General features: G+C 40.4%; 1 protein-coding gene across 1 annotated transcript in view; it reads right to left on the reverse strand.

Moving 5' to 3' along the window:
- Positions 1–16326: 16326 nt before the first annotated feature.
- LOC114563211 (alpha-1,6-mannosylglycoprotein 6-beta-N-acetylglucosaminyltransferase B) overlaps positions 16327–20613 on the reverse strand; it is a 117741-nt gene continuing 113454 nt past the window's right edge. The window contains exons 17-18 of the mRNA XM_028590053.1: positions 18420–18703; positions 16327–17375 (exon numbers count right to left, since the gene is read on the reverse strand). Of these exons, the coding sequence (XP_028445854.1) occupies positions 17177–17375; positions 18420–18703 (483 nt within the window). The 3' untranslated portion in view covers positions 16327–17176. The remainder of the gene's footprint in view (positions 17376–18419; positions 18704–20613) is intronic.

The raw sequence follows: 20613 nt of genomic DNA on the forward strand, positions 1-20613 counted from the left end.
TGGGAAGAACAACTTTTGAAATTGATCGAGTATGAAGCAAGATCGCTGCATTCAGCAGCGGCGAAACAAGCTGCAATGTAAGTTAATGGGCAATTGTGCACCTTCAATTAACGTCCACTAAAAGTGCTTGTTTTGCCACTGACATGCTCAAATTACTATTCTATGGGTCTGACAACACTATGGAAAGGATCCCTACATAGATCGACCTTTTTGTTAAAGAGTAAGATCCTTTTTGTTTAGCATTAAACCACCCTGAAATCGCAAATCCATCATTTAAATAGACAGTAATTTTATCATCGTAAAACACACTTTATTCAAAGTCGTCAGAAACAACAATCACCACTCTTATTTGGTAGAAATAAACCCCTTGGCTGATTTGCATCGATAAAACAAAGAAGAAAAAGAAAGTTTAGACAGAGCTTTTTTAGGGGGTGTTGTCATTGGCAAGTATTCACAAAATAGCCTGTTTCCACACATTAATATTTATAGCTGGTTTTTTGCAACAACAACTTTGGTGTTGGCAAATGAAATTCATCAAGTACAGGAGACTCCCACTGGTTGCTCCTCAGCCTGTGTCTTGCGCTGTCAATGGCTGTAGCTCCCCGGCAGCTCTGGATACTTAGCCTACTATCTGGAATGTGTCTGCGAGGCACCAGCGAGCTAACCTGACGTGCCTGATGGTTTGTTACACAGAACAATCTAAGAAGCCGTCATTTGAAACTGTTTTTTAAAGGGCAGGCACTTAAAAAATGACCTGGGAGGTTGCTGGACCAAACATCTGTCTCCTCACCGGATGCTGAATGGTTCGGCCCGCTGCTGTTCAGAAACAAACGCATTACTTGAAGGAATTTTCTTTTGTGTGATATGTGCAAGTTGAACAGCGAGCCTCTCATCTCGCATTTATGAACAGTTCACACCTCACGTTTAAGCATGTGCAGGCGAGCTAATGCTGATTTGCCTCCGATATGGGGCTTTGGTCGGGGAGCTCCAAAAACTATTCGTTAGCAGAAAATCATGGCTAAAGTCCTATAGTGGGCACTTGCCATTACTGTACATTATCTCCTTTTGCAACTTAAATGTGATGTAGGTAGGATTGCGAAGATCCAGGACTTAGCCAAAAAATGTGAACATCGACAACTTCTCAGTCCCTCCCCCCTTTCTGCTAAAGCCCAAAACGGTCTCTTAAGCCCCTACCCCCATAAAGTTACACACCAACCAGACGGCCAACCGTTGGCAGAAAAGCCAGTCGGACTGATCAGTCTCCCCGAGTTGGTCAAAAAAAGTTCCTCAGAACACACCGAAGAGACGAGAATATGTCTCCATAACAGCAGGCGGTGCTAATCTGTATTGTTGCCCAAAAAATGAAAACCGGCAGCTGATTGGACGAATGCGTCACGTGGGTTTGTTTTCTCTGGAAATTCAAAGACAGACTGTCATGGCGGCTTGTTCAAAATCCGATCTCATATTGTACTAAAATAGGTCACCGAAACGTGTTTCTGAAAACATTTTAAGCGAGAAATAGGCCATGTAGTTGCTGAATCTGTCTTCATTTCAGATCAACAAAGGTCAGTTTAAAAGATTTTCGTCTGATTTTTAGATACTCTAGTCACGCTCATTCCGCTCGCCATTTCCAGGTGAGTCCCGACTGCCCTGTCTCCGACTGAACATGTCAGGTCGGCCAAAATGAAGGCCAATGGCCCCTCAGACGGATGACGGCACGGAACACATGGAACAGACTTGAGTTACCGACTTCGCCAGACTGTCCAACGGCCGATTATTGGGTTAGTGTGTCAGCACCTTAAGGGAGAATGAATGTGTGTGCATGAGCAGTGATTGACACGCAGTTAAACACCCCCCATGGCCCTGATTGGTGCATCTGAACAGGGAGCGGTGGATTTTTGCAAATTACACTACAGGCTGTAGGTGATGCCAGAGGAGCCGTTTTTTTTTTTTTTTTTTTTTTTATTACCTGCTTCATGTAGTTCTACTCGAACATAGGGTCAGTTTCAGCAAATATGACAGAAAGTTAGTTTTATAAGTCTTACCTACTGCACTTTTAATAAATGATGATGTTTTGCATAGGGCTGGGGGTAAACAATTATTTATTAAACGATTAATCTGGCGATTATTTTATCGATTAGTCGACTAATCTAACGACTAACTGGATGATTAATATAAGGATTATTTTTCTGTTGCTCGATTAATAAAAAACGTAATGTATATCAAATAAATACCAAACAATTCTTAATAATATACTTTATTAAACAACAGTTTTGCACAGCAAAAAATATTCTGCTTTACACAAAATAAAATAATTTTACTGTTATACAAAATGAAAGGCCAGCTTGTTTAAGCTGTTAAAACGTTAGTCTAATGTTATGTATTTGACTCGTAAATGACCACAGCATGAGTTAACGCTAACTAACGTTAAGTCGTGACTCGTAAGTTAGCTAACGTTAGATAGATAACGTTAAAAGCTACTGCAATCTGCTTGCTACCGTTAGCTAGATCTAGCAGCTGTGCATTTTGATGGTGCTAGGCTAATCAATGCATCTTAGCTCTCTGTGGAGTTTGTTCGTGCTAGGTTAGTAGCTAACGTTCACGTTAGCTAACGTTAGCTACTATAGATAGCTGTGTTCTCCAGCCGTAAGCTAGCTACCATTCAAGCCAACATTAGATGATAACTACATACACACCTTTACGTTTGGGACTAAATTTGAAGTATTCCCATTTTCTTTTATTGGGGCTTTTTGCAGGGCTTTGTTGTGAATTCTGTGAGGAGGTTGCTGTTTTGTCCTCCATTCTTCAATGTTTTGCTCTCCCACGTGTGTATGGCAAGCTGTGGTGAAGCATCGATGCAAATATATGACGTCGACGTAATTTTGACAGGCCTAGTTTTGCACGATCCAATCGATAGGGTAAAGTTTTGATAAAAACAGCTTGAGGACAGAAAAGCTGAACAAGATCTCACTGGTGTTTAAATGTTTTGTCAGCTAGGAGAGGGATTGACTTTCGGGACAAATCTAATACTAATAAAGAACAACTTGAGTTTTAACAGAACAAAAGTAAAAGTCAAAACAGAGAAAAACTCAACTATAAAAAACGGATTGGATATCAGCAAAGCACAGGTCCCCCAATTATCCCTTCAGAATGTTCTTAACTCATAAAAAGTGATATTATTCTCCAGTATATACCTAAATGCTTAGAGACTATAATGTATATATGCTGTATGGAAAATAAATATAAATATATTTGGTTATCATTTATATTGGCTTACTGTGTCCCCAGTTGCAGCTTGTTGCTTCCAAGAAATCGCCTTGTATCCATCTGTCCTGTCATGTAGAGATGTTCAGTATAACTGGGCTATTTGTGTCCCATCCTGTCTACACAATCTCCAACGTCAATCACACATCTCCTGAGGTTTACATGACTATGCTTTTATTTTTAAGTTACATTTACAGTGTATACACTATATATTTATATTTCCAATTTAGCATGGCAAACCTAGGCCACTATAATTGTCTACTGTGTGTGTGTGTGTTTGTTTCCAGTCTCACTGCTCCAACATAATCCACCACTTTTCAGTCCATGTTGCCTTGGGCTGATCAAAGCTCCTTTCTGCTGTAGAGGAGTCCTCTGGGTCTACTCATGAATAATAACACACACACACACACACACACACACACACACACACACACACACACACACACACACACACACATACATACACACACCCTCTGATTCATAACATAATTAAAACCCACATCTATTTTTTGAGCGGCACACATGAAAACATGTCTTGCTGCAGTGTTTCATAAACCAGAGGTCACTACTCAAAATAGGTCATGAACATGCTTTGAGCTTGCGTGTAAAATTGTATTAAGAGGAAAAAGTGTTACCTGGGTTGGAACAATCACTTGAGCTTTTACACTCATGTTCTCAAATCAAAATCTTCTTGTAAATCCTCTTACCCTGTTCACTACATTCCCTACACGTCCTTATATGTAAAAGACTAGAATTTGCCAGAACAAAACAACATATATATATATATATATATATATATATATATATATATATATATATATATATATATATACTGTATGACCGTTGTATTTAAAGTGATGGTTCGGAGTAATTTCACCCTAGGGTCCTTTGCACCATGACCTCGAGCCAAACATCCCCCCAGAAGCTTTGTTCAGCTGGGTCTAACATTGGACGAGTTAGCATGATCAGCTCAATAGCTTAGTGCAGGCGCTAATGGATCCACGTTTGTATCTCGTAAATGACCCCACTAATAATGCCCAATGATACCAAACTTCTACAGTAGTACAAATAGGTTATGTACTCATAAAACGATGAATTGAAAAGTTTGTATGTACACCAGGAGTTTATTTAAATAACACTTGGCTATTGGCTTCTGCTCTCTGCTGCTACTGCTACCAGCACTAAAATTAGTGCTTAGGGACGTCTACAAATTACAACACTGAAAAGAGATACAACAAAAATATGTATTTTTTTGTAGTATGTAGTAACTTCAAAATGAGACTTGGGAGAAAGAAATGCAAATGTTACGTGCTAACATAAAGTTCCTATTTGGGTTCTGTTGAACTCATTAATGCTGTGTATCATTGTCTATAGGCTGTATTTGCTTTATACATTTGACCAACTTTGAGAGACGCAACATAGAGAGGAAGACGGAGGAAACAGTACAACTTAACATGGTCTTTGTTTAGGGGGGATTTTTTGGGTCTGACTCTTTGAACACTTCAATTTACTATTGTTCACATGATGGCCCCCTCTAGGTAATTGGCACTTTCTGCCTTTCTTTATTGCTTACTTGCTGTCTGGCTTGTTTGCTTTCTTGTTATGTGATCTGGTCAGTGTGTGAAGTGACAGGCGTTCAAGGATGATTCAGACATCAGACAGGAGGTGTTGGATGCATGTTAAAAGACACTCTCGCTCCCATGATTTTCAAAGGGGTCTCTTCATCTCCTCAGCCCTCCTGCTGAGCACCCTCACTGGGCAGAGGGAAGCTCATGGCCAGCCTCTCTTCCGATTCTCAGCTGTTTGCTGTCTTTCATCATCCTTTCTCTCTGGGTTTCTGTCTTTTTTTGTTTTAAAGCAATTATTCTTTTGCTTTAAAACAAGATAAGAGGAAAGAGTCATTAAGCAAATGATGCTTCTTAAATCCTCGCTGGTGACTGATTGGACCCTGCGTTTTATTTTGAAATGTACTTGTTTTGATGCTTTTCAGAGGGCACATTTAACAAGAGTCAGGCTTCCCTTTTCTCAGATTGCATTGTGACAAATTGCTACAATGATTAGAAACACATAAACTGCTTTTACAAGGAAAAGCTTTGTGTGGCATGTATTGCTTTTGGACTGACACTTTTGTGCATCAAGGGACACAAATGGGGGGTAGTGCAGCAGATTAATGGCATATTTCAAGAGAATCATTCAAATTGGTATAAAAGCATGAAATTTGGCACAGATACTCTCTAAGGGTCACTTTTTGGGGAAAAGGCATTGGCCACCCAAAAATTCAACATGGCAGCCATTTTTTCAAGATGGCCGCTATCTCTGTCAAATGCTCATTATATCAATCGTTCAAACAGTGATGTAGGCATAACATTTTGTGAAAATACTCTCTTAAGAATGTTTTTTGGAAAATGGTGCTTGTCCCTCAAAAATTCAAGATGGCAACCATTTTTCAAGATGGCAACCATTTTTCAAGATGGCTGCCATTTCTCCTGAATCCTTACATCATTTTTTCAAATGGTAATACTATCATCAAATTTGGTACAAATATTTTTTCAAGATTCAGAGCTAAATTTAATGTGTTAAGGAAGGTTTTGTTTAATAGATATATAGAATAGAATAATTCTTTATTCAATCCTTCCTTTTTTACTCAGTCCCAACAGAGTACACTATTAAAGCAACACCCACCTTGAAAAATGAATCTTGAATTTTTGCGATTGCCTTTTTGTAAAAGTGTGGCCGCTAGAGTATTTTTGCTAACATGTATGTGTGCATCAGTGTTCATACTACCAAAATGACGGCCATCTTGGAAAAGGTCTCCATCTTGAATTTTGTATTGGCCATCCAATTTTTCCAAAAAGTGGCCTTAACAGAGTATTTGTGACATATTTTCTGTATCACTATTTGGAAACAGTGGAAATGAACATAGGACAGGAATGGCAGCCATCTTCAAAAATGGTTTCCATCCTGAATTTTTACTGGCCACTTCCTTTTTCTAACAGTGGCCCTTCCTCTCTGTGGACTGCACCTTGCCGTGGTGGAGAGGCTTGTGTACTCCAATGAACCTGAGAGCTATGCCGGCGGGGATTTTATATCCCTGGCAAGTTTAACTAAGCCGGACAGGTCAAAGCAGACATTATGACTATTTGAAAGAAATGGTGGCCATCTTGAAAATGGTCACCATCCTGAATTTCTGAGTGGCACATACTTTTCTCCAAAAGAGTGTTCCTTGAAGAGTATTTCTGCCTAATTTTATGCTTGCATCACCATTTGAACAATTGAAATAATTAATATTCAACAGGAATGGTGGCCATCTTTAAAAATGGTGGCCATCTTGAAGTTTTGAGGGACAAGCATATTTTTCCATTAACATACAACAACTTTAGAGAGTATTTGTTTCAAATGTTATGCTTGGATCACTGTTTGAATAATTGATATAATAAGCATTGAATAGCAATGGCGGCCATCTTGAAAAATGGCCGCCATATTGAATTTTTGAGTGGCCAATGCCTTTTTCCAAAATAGTGGCCCTTAGAGAGTATCTGTGCCAAATTTCATGCTTGTATACAAAGTGAACGATTTTTTTACTAATCTGCTGCACTAGGGTAAACTTACAGTTTCCGTATGCTATTTTATCACAAAATTCACTCTTGAGAATTTTTAAATATTGGCAGGTTTCTGAAAATAGTTGGCAAATTGAAAATGTGCTGCAACATTGTCAGAGTTGATGAGACTGGCCGCTCACGCTCCTAGCCCCCTTACGTGTCAACAAGATGCGTTTTCAACTCAGACATTGTTTAAATTCACCTACCCTGGTCCCTGTCTCGATCCTGCCAGTAGCTAGCTTGCCCTGCTAGCTGATAGCCGTTAGCTGCTAGCTGCCGTTTGGTGAGTGTATTCAGACAGGCTTCTGTGATAATCATCAAAAAACAATCCACGGAGCGGTGGTGGTGTGGCTATGTCCTCCAGAGGACAGGTCATGTCACGTCTTGAAGTGTATTCCCCCCTAAAAAAAACAATAGTGCTGTAGTAGCTGTTAGCTGCTAGCTGCCCTCCGGTGAGTGTGTACAGCCAGATAGCTGTTAGCCGTTAGCTGCTAGCTGCCGTCCGGTGAGTGTATTCAGCCAGGCATCTGTGATAATCATCCCAATAAAAATCCACGGAGCTGAAAACGCATCTTGTTGACACGTAAGGGCCCTGTTCTTGTGGCACAGACATATTAATTGCATTTTGTGTCTGTTAAGAGGCACAAAGGCACTCTAAAACTTGCCCCGAGCACTGCCGTTTTAGCTCAGGGGACGCTTGTAGTACGTAGCTGCAGCTTCTCAGTGTTACCTGCACTGATTCGGGTCGGGGTTTTTTCTATCGAAAGTACTCGCGTAGCTATAGCGATCAAGATTAACGTAAAAATTGGCCGGAATTCTCCTTTAAGTATTAATTGGTAATTGGTAATTTACCATTGTAACCATGCATGCCCTAAATCAACCGAGACTGAAATGTTAAGGATAAGAACTTTAAAGCCTCTTTATGTGATTTTGTTATCTTTCAAAGTATTCTGATAGTTCTGTATTTTGTGTGTTGAAAAATGACACAATCCCAGAAAAAATAGTTACAGTCTATGTTCCTTTAGGCCTTAATTAAACATTGTCATAGTTAGTTCATTTTACTGGTGTTTGTGCCTTAAAGAACACCTCCTGAAGGTTGCACTTTAGCAAACATTTCATTTAACACTTTATGACCCCATGTACCACATTGTACCAAGACTACCACTGTTGAAAGACTTCTTTTAAAATCAGTCTTCTCTCTTTTTCACTCTCACTCGTTCTCTACCTTATTACTGCAGCTCCCTGAGGGGATCCTTATCAGTTTTAGGCAGCCTCACCCAGGCTAGTTATGAAATAGGTTGGAGAGAAGGAGGGCAGGCAAAGAGATGGAGGGATGATAGAAGAAGAGTTGGAAAGAGGAGCATAGTATAGAGAGGCATAGGTGAGGAGGAAACATGGTTAGAGAAGAGATAAATGTAAATGGACTGTTCTTATATAGCGCTTTTCTAGTCTCAACGACTACTCAGAGCGCTTTAACATTGTACAGGAACCATTCACACATTCATACACTGCCGTACAAGGTGCCACCTACTCATCAGATACTCATTCACACACATTTACACTCCAATGCGCAGCATCGGGGGCAACTCGGGGTTCAGTGTTTTGCCCAAGGACACTTCGACATGGGACTGCAGGGCCAAGGATCGAACCACCAACCTTCCGATTGGCCGGCAACCGCTCTACGCACACACACATGCGCACACACACACACACACACACACACACACACACACACACACACACACACACGTGCGCACACACATGCGCACACACGCACACACACACACACACACACACACACACACACACACACACACACACACACACACACACACACACACACACACACACACACACACAGCTCCTTAGGGGTTATCTGCACAGCTTATTCTTACACACTGCTTTGAGCCACACACTGCCTGGCTTCTTATTTAATACTAAAGGAAATGGAGAAAAAAAGAGGGGGTGGAGGAGGGGGAGAGGGATTTTCTCTCAACCGCTCACCTAGGGCATCTGTCATTGATTTGCAGTTCTTTTTGAGTGGCTCTTTTATTTATGCACAACTTTATTTATTCTGGCTCACGTTGGGGCTCAGGTAGAGTCAGCCAATTACCTATGCATTATTGAGAGGACGCTCTTGTGGCTCCGATCTGCACCTCTCCTTATTCCTTCCTTCCTTCTCCATTTCTTGTCTTTTTCACCCTCTATTTCCTCTACTAATTCCCTTATAGCTTATTACCAGCACCTTTCATTTTCCCTTCTTCCTTCTTCACTCCCTCATGTCCTTTCTTGCTTTATTTTACAGTTTTTTACAATCACTTTGCTACTAATTTCATAACCTTGATGTGATTTTTCAAAACTCTAGACACAAAACTCACAACAGTCATCACTTGTAACACAGGCTATCCAATGTTCAAAACATTGGATTGTGCATTCATATCTCTAAAGAAGTCTTGCACTTGCACAATCACTGGTTCAAAAAACAAATATATTGTGAAATACCATTGAAACATTACTTTAGATCACCCACACACAAGCTACCCATAATTTCACTGGGTCATCGTTCGTACAATCATTAAATATTGTAGTACAAAATAGGTGATACATGTTTCATTATGGTACTACAAGTAAATACATCCCTGTAAAAGTACTGCAGTAGTAGAGAGAATACTACAGACCAATGTGGTATAAGTATATATATATATATATATTTATCCAGGTGAGTCGATTGAGAACAAATTCTCATTTGCAACGACAACACACACACACACACACATATATATATATATATATATATATATATATATATATATATATATATATGTATATATATATGTATATGTATATATATATGTGATGATGTGGGGGGGTATGGTGAAGGGTATGTGATGATGTGGGGGGTATGGTAAAGGGTATGTGATGATGTGGGGGTATTTTAATGCCAAAGGCCAAGGGAACTTCATCAGGATGCATAGTATCCTGGATCCATGAAATAACTGGCCTTTAAAAATAAAAATCTGCCTGCCTTTATGGGAATTTAACATAAGGGTGTACTTATTTATGCCCCCTGTATTTTAAGGAAGAACATTTATTTATTTACGATACATTATTCATTCACAAAGAAAATTGGTGTCCTTAAAGATTGGATTTTTCCTCATTTTTTTAATTAAGGCATTAAGATCAATTTGCAAAATTTTTAGTCAACTTTAGCATGGGTGTCCTAATTTTTTCACGACTGTAAATTATATATCTCAATCATCAGTAGCGAGTTGGAAGAATTGGACAAGAAATTCCAAGGGCCTGAATCCATACATTGCAATACTGTCAATACTGCAAATAGTCTGAAAAGTTGGTATATGGGACCATAGAAACAGTGTCTGGTAAACAGTAGTACATTACAGTAAAGAATGATGATGAAATATTACATCCATAGATACTGTATTCTAATTGGTTCATGCTCCACGCTAACTGGTGACAGTGAATCTCGATATCTTGAAACGTTCATGATCTAAACATGGAATATTGTTTGTCTGTTTCCATACAACTATGCATTAAGAGTAATGCAACAGTTACTTATCATTTTGAGTAGTTGTATGGATTGATAGTTAGATGATTGTCATGAAATGAATAGACAATTATCTGAAATGTAATGTGTGAATTGCTTTTTGAAATAGTAGTACTTTGATGTTAAGTTGTGTCATATTGAACAAGTGATCTTTGTTAAATGAACAAATTATCTTTTGTTTATGTGTATTGTATCCAAGCAATTGAAAAATGTGTATTTTGATCATTTGGTTGTGAGTTTTGAAAAATGACATCAAGGTTCTGAAATTAGTAGCAAAGTGATTGTAAAAAACTGTATTTATTAATTTTTCTCTCTATCTCCCACTCTCCAAGTAGCTATGTCTGAAGGCATTTTACTACTACAGTAATCAAAGATAAATCATATCTCCATCTTACAATATTGGAGTTAAACAGCGATTCATACACACATACAATAGGCTACATATTTAGATCTTCTTATTTTTCTAAATTGATACGATGCTATTATATAAATACACATTAGCTCTTCATCACTATGGTCTCCCAAAGTTGAACCCTGCTAATCTTAAGTATTGACACATTAGGGGAGATTTCTTTCCAGAGAGAGACAGACTGAGACATCTGCGGTAAACAGAAAACAGGCTCCACTCCACCTTGATGTGAAAAGCCCAGCGGAGATCTGACCGCATGGCTAAAGACGCTGGATGCATCCTCCTCCTCTCCCACTTGAAAAGGATAGCAGCTTCCTTTAAGAGCTGCGCCAGGAAACATGAAAAAGTACTACAAAGAGAGGAGTGTTTGTCTCAACATCTGTAGGAGAGCTCGCGCTTACACACAAATTCAACGAAAAGCTTCCACTTATTTCCAGACATCAACACAGTGGGAGATACGTGACTATGCATGTACATATAAATGACACACACATGTATACTCAAACACACCTATAGTTGTAGGCCTATAATCCGAGGCTGAATGGGGACAGCACAGATGTCTGAAGAAAAAAAGGGGAAGATAGCACTTCTACATACAGTAGAAGCAAAAAGTGCAAACAAACAAACAAAGTGTACGTCAGCAAAACTGTTGTGCCAAAGTTTTGGCGGGCAAATTGTCCCTCTGAGAGCCCTTAGAAAAATGAAACAGAACACAATCAAAAGACAGCAAGGAAAAGAGAGTTTGGATTTGGGTTGAAAGCTTGTGTGTTTACAGCGTGTGTGTGCAGATGAGAGTATTTAGTGAGTGGTTTTAACGGACTGTCCCTCAGAAAGATGTAATGAGCGTGCGTGCGTGCATGCGTGCGTGCGTGTGTGCGTGTGTGTGTGTGTGTGTGTGTCTGTGTATATTCTGTATGTGTGTGTGTCCGTGTGTGCAGGCTACCGTGGCCACACGTCTACGTGTTTGTCAATTTTAAGCCAAGGAACGGCAGATTCTGACAAACATATTTCCTGTGAGATATATATTTATCATCTTCATTGGCTCAGTAATTATTCAGCTGTGTACATCAATCTGTTGCAAACTGATTAATTATTGTTTGAACAGCATAATAATTAGCTGGATTCGAATTCCTTAACAGCTGACAGACCAAATAGGACGGATAATAAGCTCATTAATGCCGCTTTGTTGATACAGTCGCCCAAACAGCCTGGACACACAGAAAACAGACACAAACAAAAAGAAAACAGAAACATGCATGTGGACAGAATAGTCACACATTTATTCCAGTACTTAAGTATACTTTTGAGGTATATTGTATGTATATTGTTTATTTTTTAAGCTCTATTATAAATAGGATAATATGCTTTGCAGAAAACTTCCCACTTGTATTTAAGATTAGCTCCACCAGCTACAACATTAAACTTCTAATTACACATAAATGCATCAGTAATAATAATCCAATGACATATCAAGATATAACAACATATGTCACATGTCTGCACAATGGATACTTTACTTTTCATACTTTGAGTACATTTAGCTGATAATACTTATCAGTACCTGCAATAAGTGATTTCTTTGGCCACTTGGGCAAGAATGATCAATGACCAAAATTATTTCCATTAAAGGAACACGCTGACTTATTGGGAATTTAGCTTATTCACCGTAACCCCCAGAGTTAGACAAGTCCATACATACCCTTCTCATCTCCGTGCGTGCTGTAATGCTGTCTTACGGTTCCTATTTACATGTTGTGATTTATAGAGTCACAGCATGTACAAAAAAACAACGTAACATGAGACACAGCCGTCTTCTAACTGTAAACAAACCGGGAACTATATTTTCAGGCAGAAGAATATAGTACTTGGGCGGAGTGATATGCTCGCAGCAAGCCTGTCTGAGAATATAGTTCCCTGTTTGTTTACTGTTAGAAGACGGCTGTGTCTCATGTTACGTAGTTTTTTGTACACGCTGTGACTATACAAATCACAACATGTAAATAGGAACATGTTGGCGTTATTTTGTCACTTTTGTCACAATTCGGAGCAGTAGGCTAGTTGGAACCAGTTACCTGCAGGATCTGTGCTGGGCTAAGCTAATGCTGGAACCGTCGGACAGCGTTACAGCACGCACGGAGACGAGAAGGGTATGTATCGACTTGTCTAACTCTGGGGGTTACGTCGGCGTGTTCCTTTAACTATCTGTGAATTGACTGATAGATAAATGAACTAATACACACAAGTACAGACTGACATCATGAAATCATTTGTGTTAATATCTCGTTCCACAAATCTACAGGTGAGTCACACACTTCTGTAGCTCACACTGCTGTTACCTGCCAACACCTCTGTAAAACCAATGTTATCAATAAAAATTGTAAGATCAGAAATAAAAATGATGAATTTTATCCATCGGTTTTCCTTGTTATGAGCCATACAAAGAATCCACAGTTTGCTACAATGCATGTGCAGCATAACTGTGGAATCTGTACAATAACAGAGTAATTGCTTAGTGGGAGGAGAACTGATATTCTTTAGGTGTTGTCCTGATGGCACAATAATAATTCTCCTTGGTGAAGCTGCAAAAAAGGTCAGAGACAGAAAACAAATATGGACCAACAAAGTGGCTGGTACTGACATTTAAATCCACCAATGAGATGTTGTTTGTGCACTATTTGTTTATTTTGCTTTAAGTGTTTGGTTTATGTCTTTTTGTCTGGATGGAGCCTTTAGTCAAAATTAATTATGGAAACATTGTGCTGGAAAAGTAGCCTGAAGGCATTTTGAGGACTATGCTCATGCTGTGAGGTGTATCATCACACAAATCACACACGGACATAAACACACAGACACAGACACAAACACAGACACACACACACACACACACACACACACACACACACACACACACACACACACACACACACACACAGACATACACACAAAAATACACATGTCCTTCAGAGGGAAGTCAAGAGGTTTTGTGGTGTGTGTGTGTGTGTGTGTGTGTGTGTGTGTGTGTGTGTGGGGGGGGGGAATGGGCATTCCCCATCTGTTTCCTTAGCTTTTATGTGTAAAGTTTGAAAGTCACCCTGAGAGCAGATAGAGACTTTCAGAGAGCTGGAAAGCTCTGAGTTTATAGGCTCAAATTATTATCTGATGGTTGCAATAAAACTAATACTTTGCTTCAACTATACTACACTTCAGTGGTTCATGTGCCTCCATCTACAGTATCACACAGACACTACATGCAGAAGCCAAAACTGAGACCATGAACTTGGTCTCCTATGGATGACATTCATGTGATGTCACTAATTTATATCCATTGTAAAACAGGAAGTTCGATTCATACAGTGCAGTTAGAAGTAAAGGTGTGGAGGTCAGGGAGGTGCATGAACACTGTAAGCATTTCATTTCTGCTCAAATCCTGTATCATACTGAAGGCCAACATTTTTTATCTTTCCTTAAAGGTCCAGTGTGTAACGTGTTTAGTTGTTCATTATCAAAATCTGTGTTGCCCGTTCACAAACTTGTCCTTTTTCATGAATATCTACCACCACCATCAATTCCAAGTATTCCTTTTGGCTTGAAATTTTACATTTGCATTTGCATGAACTGGGGTAGACGCTCCATATTCATGCGCCATCTTGAAATACGTTAGCCGGTAAGGGACATAAAGGACATACTGCTCCACCTTTCGCATTTTCGCTGTCACACGATAAACTCACAGGTGCCGCTAATGCTGCTAATGGGTATCGTAGCTTCCCGGCCCCGCCAAGTTTGAAGAAGGAAACATGGAGGACCACACGTATTCAAAATCCAAATTTCAGGAACAGGAGTCTTCTTCTTCGCCAAGAAAAAGAAAAAGGATATTGAAAAGAGCAAAAGAGCGGCTTTTTGAAGCGTGAAGGCTACCGTAGCTGTGATAAAGTACTTTGAACTGCGTGGTGCGAGAGAGTTGATTGCGATATATGATCTCAACGCTAGATGGGAGAAATGCCTACACATTGGACCTTTAACCTTAAGGAGTATTTTGACATTTTGAGTAATTTCCTTATTTGCATTCTTGCAATGACTTCCTGGAGTCTCGCTGCTGGTTGCCTTGCAACTTCACTCTAAGAAATTACTACCCAACCCAAAAAGTCAGGCACATAACCCACGTAAAAACACACCTGTCATTTTAAAATGTTTGTTTTGATATGGATTAAACAAACAAGATATAAAGTGTGAATTAGTCAGCTTCAGAGGTGTTGGTAGGCAGTGGGCACATTGTGATATCATTGTAAAGAGCCAGGCTAGCCATTTCCCTCTGCTTCCAGTCTTTCTGCTAAGCTAACTGTCTCCTGTTCCATCTTCATTATGAATGGGCTGATAGGAGAGTGGAAACTATTTTTTCACCTACCTTAGCATATTTCCCAAAATGTTGATTTACTACTTTAATCAAAAAGTCTTCCTTCTCTCTCTCTCTCTCTCTCTCTCTCTCCCATAAGGTGATTCTAAAAGAATAAACGGTATTGCGTTTCCTTCAATCATATAGCTAATGCAATACGTGTTCAGCTTTTAATTAATATGAATGAATGAATTTTGATGCGACATCATCACATATTAGGCACATAGATTTGATATTGGAACCTTTCTATTGGCTGCAGCCCGCTCTCATGTGCCGGGTTCATGGAGAGAAGGAAGTGATTTTCTGCACGAGGCCTAAGTGCTTTTTTATGATCACTGTAAATACTTCACTCAAGAAGATGGATGCATTTCAGAGATGAAAAGTATTCATTACAATCTGAATTGCCTCTAGTGTGATCACAGTGCGCAGGTGAATGGGGTGACATTTTCCCATGTTGGTGCAGGTCAATGAGGATTTGATGATTCTACTTTGGCTTTCGCACTTGATATTTATTATTCGCTTAATTCTACTAGTCACTGGGATTCGGCTCTGTTTCTCTTTCTCTCTAATTTGTTTCTACTAGAATTAAGCATTTTGGATAGGCCTAATGTGAAATATAGTCAAACATGAAAAGTGCCTACAAAAACAGCTGTAAATCACCAGTTTTCATAGTAATAAAAAAGCTCTCTGTTTGCACAGGGAAAATACAACATCCCTGGAGGTTTGAGCATGTGAACAGGAGGACAGATATGTCAAAGATTTGGGACACCTGGACAGAAAGCCATTAATTGGGACTGTCCTGTCGGCCTGTGCTGGTTGTCTCCTCCATGTGAAAATAAAAAATCTAAGCTTTCTCCCTACAGTCGGACTGATGGAAACGCAGATGAATGTGAATGGTGGGAGGATTGTAACTGATGGGTGTAGGAGCAAGAAGAGAAGAAACATGCTGACCTAAAAAGATAGGAAGGAACTGAGTGAAGACCTGACACAACATAAAATCCAACACTTTGATTTGTTCTGAATTTTTATTTTATTTTATGATTTTTTTCCCATCATGAAGCCCGGAGGACTCTTTAAAAATCCATTTGAGAGCTCCAAAGGCATATTTACTGAAAAATAATCTTATACCCTTTATTTTTCTCTTCTGTCCTCCTCCTCCTTTCTTTTTGCGACAAGTCATGATTGCATTGACCGATGCTGGCTCAGGCTTGGGGTTCAGTCTGATAAATTACTCTGTCCATCATTGGAGGACGGGAGTAAAAGCGAGGGAGATAACCTGGTTGTCCATCATCCTTTGTCCAAGTGCAGAGAGGAGATTGGATATTGACCCGAGGTTGCCTTCTCCAAGCCAAGATATTTGAAGACTCTGTCATGGAATGACACTATAGTCCCAATACGGAGTTTCTCTGCAGTCACACGCTTCTTCAAGTGCGTATTTTCCAACTTAAACATCTTATTTTTGGTGAAAAGCAGTTCCAAAAATGAAATGTTGTGTATTATATCACTGGTCAACCTCTTGTAGAAACTATTATCCTTTAGTCAGAGGTGAAGATTTGTTGGCATGGTGAGTGGTAAGCCAGCCTCTGCCCCCTGGTTATAATAAGATACCTGGTATAATTGGAGGCCTGGCCTAGAAAGTCTACTGCTTTTTATTTTAAAAATCTCCAGCAAGTTACAGTATAACAGCTGTTATAACAACTTCAGTCAACCAAAGTCCCCACTTACATCCTAGCAGCTATTTGGGCCTACCTTCTTCAAATCCATGCCTGTTCCTCATGTTCCTACATTTACTGTTTTTTGGGGAAGCTGCCTCTCTGCACAATTATTGTTTATCACAGTTCTATACTTGTTCTGACCTGTGGGTGCCTTCCCCCCCTCCCACCACACACACACACACACCGCCAATCTGTCTCTAATTGTTTCGTGTTTGTCCTTTACCAGTCCCATCATTATAGACAGTCTCTGCACAGCGCCACCTGGCCGTGGCGGAAGTCCCTGCAGGGGCAAAGCCGTCTGTATTTGGGGGAGTATCCTGCACAGCTGAAGAGGAGGGGTTCCCGCTGGAGGCCGCACTCCCGCCGCACCACCGAGAAGGCCGGAAGGATGTGGTTTATCTCAGAGTCTACCACCTCGCACTGCACCTCCAACCTGAGGGGTGAAAGAGAGGTGCAGCTGTATGTAAAGTCTGTATGCATCCTAAAATAACATCTCACAGAGTTTAACAACAGAGAAGTGTTCTTGAAAGGATAACTTAGAAAATGTCATCACCTTCATCACACTACAGATGCCAATTTAAAAAGAGAACGACGAAATTTAGTTGAGAAGTGACAAGTAAGTTGGAAAAAACTACAAGGCAGATATGAGGTGTCAGTGTGAGAAAGTAGGAGTAACAGAACAGAAGCAAAAGGAGAGCGGCACTGTAAACTGAGACAGGTGGAAAAGAAGTAAACACAAAAGATACTTGGAGGATGAAACAAGAGCAAAGAATCATGGCTGAAAGCAGTCAGGAGGGGGATGTTTGGAGGAGAGACTCAAACACCAGCAGGCTTTCTGTCTCAGAGCTCCAGAAGAGGCATAAACCTAAGTTTCTGCTTCAACTGCCTGGACCTGGTACAGTAAACTAAATAACTATTTGGTGTTCTCAGTGTCAACTAACATAAGAGAAGTTATCCATCCAGGTAGTGCAGAAATAGACGGTTAGATTAGATTCTATAACTTTGTATAGATGAAGTGTAAACAACAGGAGCCTTTTAGGTACAGAGCTGTTGTTTTTCTTTGAGGGGATTTTGATTTTTCTGCTGAAAAGATATAAAAAAATATCTGAAATTGCTCCTCCAATTCCTCTTTATACTTTATGTAGACATGATTGACAATGTTTTGACTACAGATGATCTTTTTCAGGATAAGCTGAGAGAGTGAGTACACCAGTATATAGATATATCATCATCATCATCATCATCATTTTGGGCATGACAGAAGTTCAAAGACTGTGACTGAAGAATTGATACTGTATCAAAAAGTATCAACAAATGATGTATACATCTCTTCTTGCCTCAGAAATACCTCCCTGAGTAAAAAAAGGTTACTTGTTGGGACTAAACTTTCCATAAATGTTTGGTTGACAGACACCAAGTGTGTATGTGTGCAACTTTCAGCCAGGTGGGCCCCATGTAACCCAGGTGGATGACTTACCTGCGCAGGGCCTCCTTGTTGTTGATGAAGCGGAAGTGAGCGGGCTCACAGACCAAACCATCGGAATGGCATGCCTCCACACAGGACTGGCCCTCTTGAGATACGAGCAGCCGGAGGGAGCTGAGAGGAGGCCAGGCAGGGGGAGCCGTCACATTGGACGCCCAGCCAAGGGCTGTGGAATTGGGCAGGGGCACAAACAGAGGCCCTGTAATCCTGCTGCCACCAGCAGACCCCTGTCTGGAGAGGTTGGCTGGCATGAAGGGAGGCTCAAGGGCACAGAAGTCCTGGAGGTGAAAGACATGGTAACATTAGTTTGTGCAATCATATTATTGTGGTAGACTGTTGGAGGAATATCTACAGTAAGAGTGTGTCTTTTATTATGTTAATAGGCAGAATATTGAGGCAGCTCAGTCAAAAGCATATTAAAGGACAATTTCACAGTTTTTAAAGTCTGTCTCTGAACAATACTCACATGCCCATTTGTATATTGGAAACGTTTTTCTTGCTGTAATCATAGTTCTTTTTGGTTGTACTGGCTCTTACGAGATCACTTCTGAATGCAAATTCATTGCAAGTGATGAGAGACAAATCCACTCATCACGTCCACGTCATCCTTCTGTGCAAAAATGCATTCCGAAGTTTATATGAAGCTAATGTGAGGCTTCAGCAGCCTGAGTTTGTCAAATCAAGTGGGGATCTTCCCTCTGTCATGGCTCAGCAGGGAACCAAAAAGGGGGATTTGGTACTAAAAAGAAGAACTTTGGAGGATATTGACTTGATTTGACTAACTCAGACTTCTGAAATGTCATATTAGCTACTGCTAAACTTTAGAATGTATTTTTGCATTAGGGCGAGGACTGTGGATTTACTGCTATGGGCGGTTAGAGGGCGCTTCTCCTCCACCACCACCACCGCTGCTGGCTGTATTAAATATTGATAGCCTGTTTTATACCCAACAGGAGGCTGCTGCCCACCAACTGTACTCTAATTTCCTCAAAATAAAGCAGGTTGTATCTTAAAAATGAGGACATAACAACAGATATTGTGTTTATTGCAGATAAGTGTTTATTGGCCCAGACCCGATGATCAGAGATGGAAGCTGATGTTACTCCAACACAACATTTGGTAATTAATGTTTGTTAACTGCTGGGTTGTGGGTGTATGCTAAGCATAACTCAGATACTAAATCTGCATTTTTTTCCTTGGTTTGGATTCTGTGGTTACATTACATTACATGTCATTTAGCTGAGGCTTTTATCAAAAGCGAGTTACAACTGCTATATATGCAGAGGTTGCACGCCTCTGGAGCAACTAGGGGTTAAAGGAACACGCCGACTTATTGGGAATTTAGCTTATTCACCGTAACCCCCAGAGTTAGACAAGTCGATACATACCCTTCTCATCTCAGTGCGTGCTGTAAGGCTGTCTGACGGCTCCAGCGGCATCAGGCCAGCACAAAACCTGCAGGTGACTGGTTCCAGCAATCCTACTGCTCCGAATAAGTGACAAAATAACGCCAACATGTTCCTATTTACATGTTGTGATTTATAGAGTCACAGCATGTACAAAAAACAACATAACATGAGACACGGCCATCTTCTAACAGTAAACAAACCGGGAACTATATTCTCAGGTGGAACAATATATTACTTGGGCGGAGTTATATGCTCGCAGCAAGCCTGTCTGAGAATATAGTTCCCTGTAAATAGGAACATGTTGGCGTTATTTTGTCACTTTTGTCACAATTGGGAGCAGTAGGCTAGTTGGAACCAGTTAACTGCAGGATCTGTGCTGGGCTAAGCTAATGCTGGAACCGTCAGACAGCGTTACAGCACGCACGGAGATGAGAAGGGTATGTATCGACTTGTCTTACTCTGGGGGTTACGGTGAATAAGCTAAATTCCCAATAAGTCGGCGTGTTCCTTTAAGTGTCTTCCTCAGGGACACTTTGGTTGATGTATCGCAGTGGGATTCGAACCCAGGTCTCCCACACCAAAGGAATGTGCCATATTCACTGCGCCATCACCACCCTGGTTACCATGATCACACAACAAGCTGTGGCGGCATTTGAAAAAAAGATCAACTCTCATCAAGAGCGGCAACTTCCCTCTCACTCTGTGCCGCTGCTACCTAAACAGGGGTGGTGCTGCTGACAAAAAAAACAAAGGAGGGGGCGAGGGGCGGCCTCTAGCTC

Source organism: Perca flavescens, chromosome 2 (assembly GCF_004354835.1).
Source record: "Perca flavescens isolate YP-PL-M2 chromosome 2, PFLA_1.0, whole genome shotgun sequence".
In the NCBI taxonomy this organism is placed as follows: Eukaryota; Metazoa; Chordata; class Actinopteri; order Perciformes; family Percidae; genus Perca; species Perca flavescens.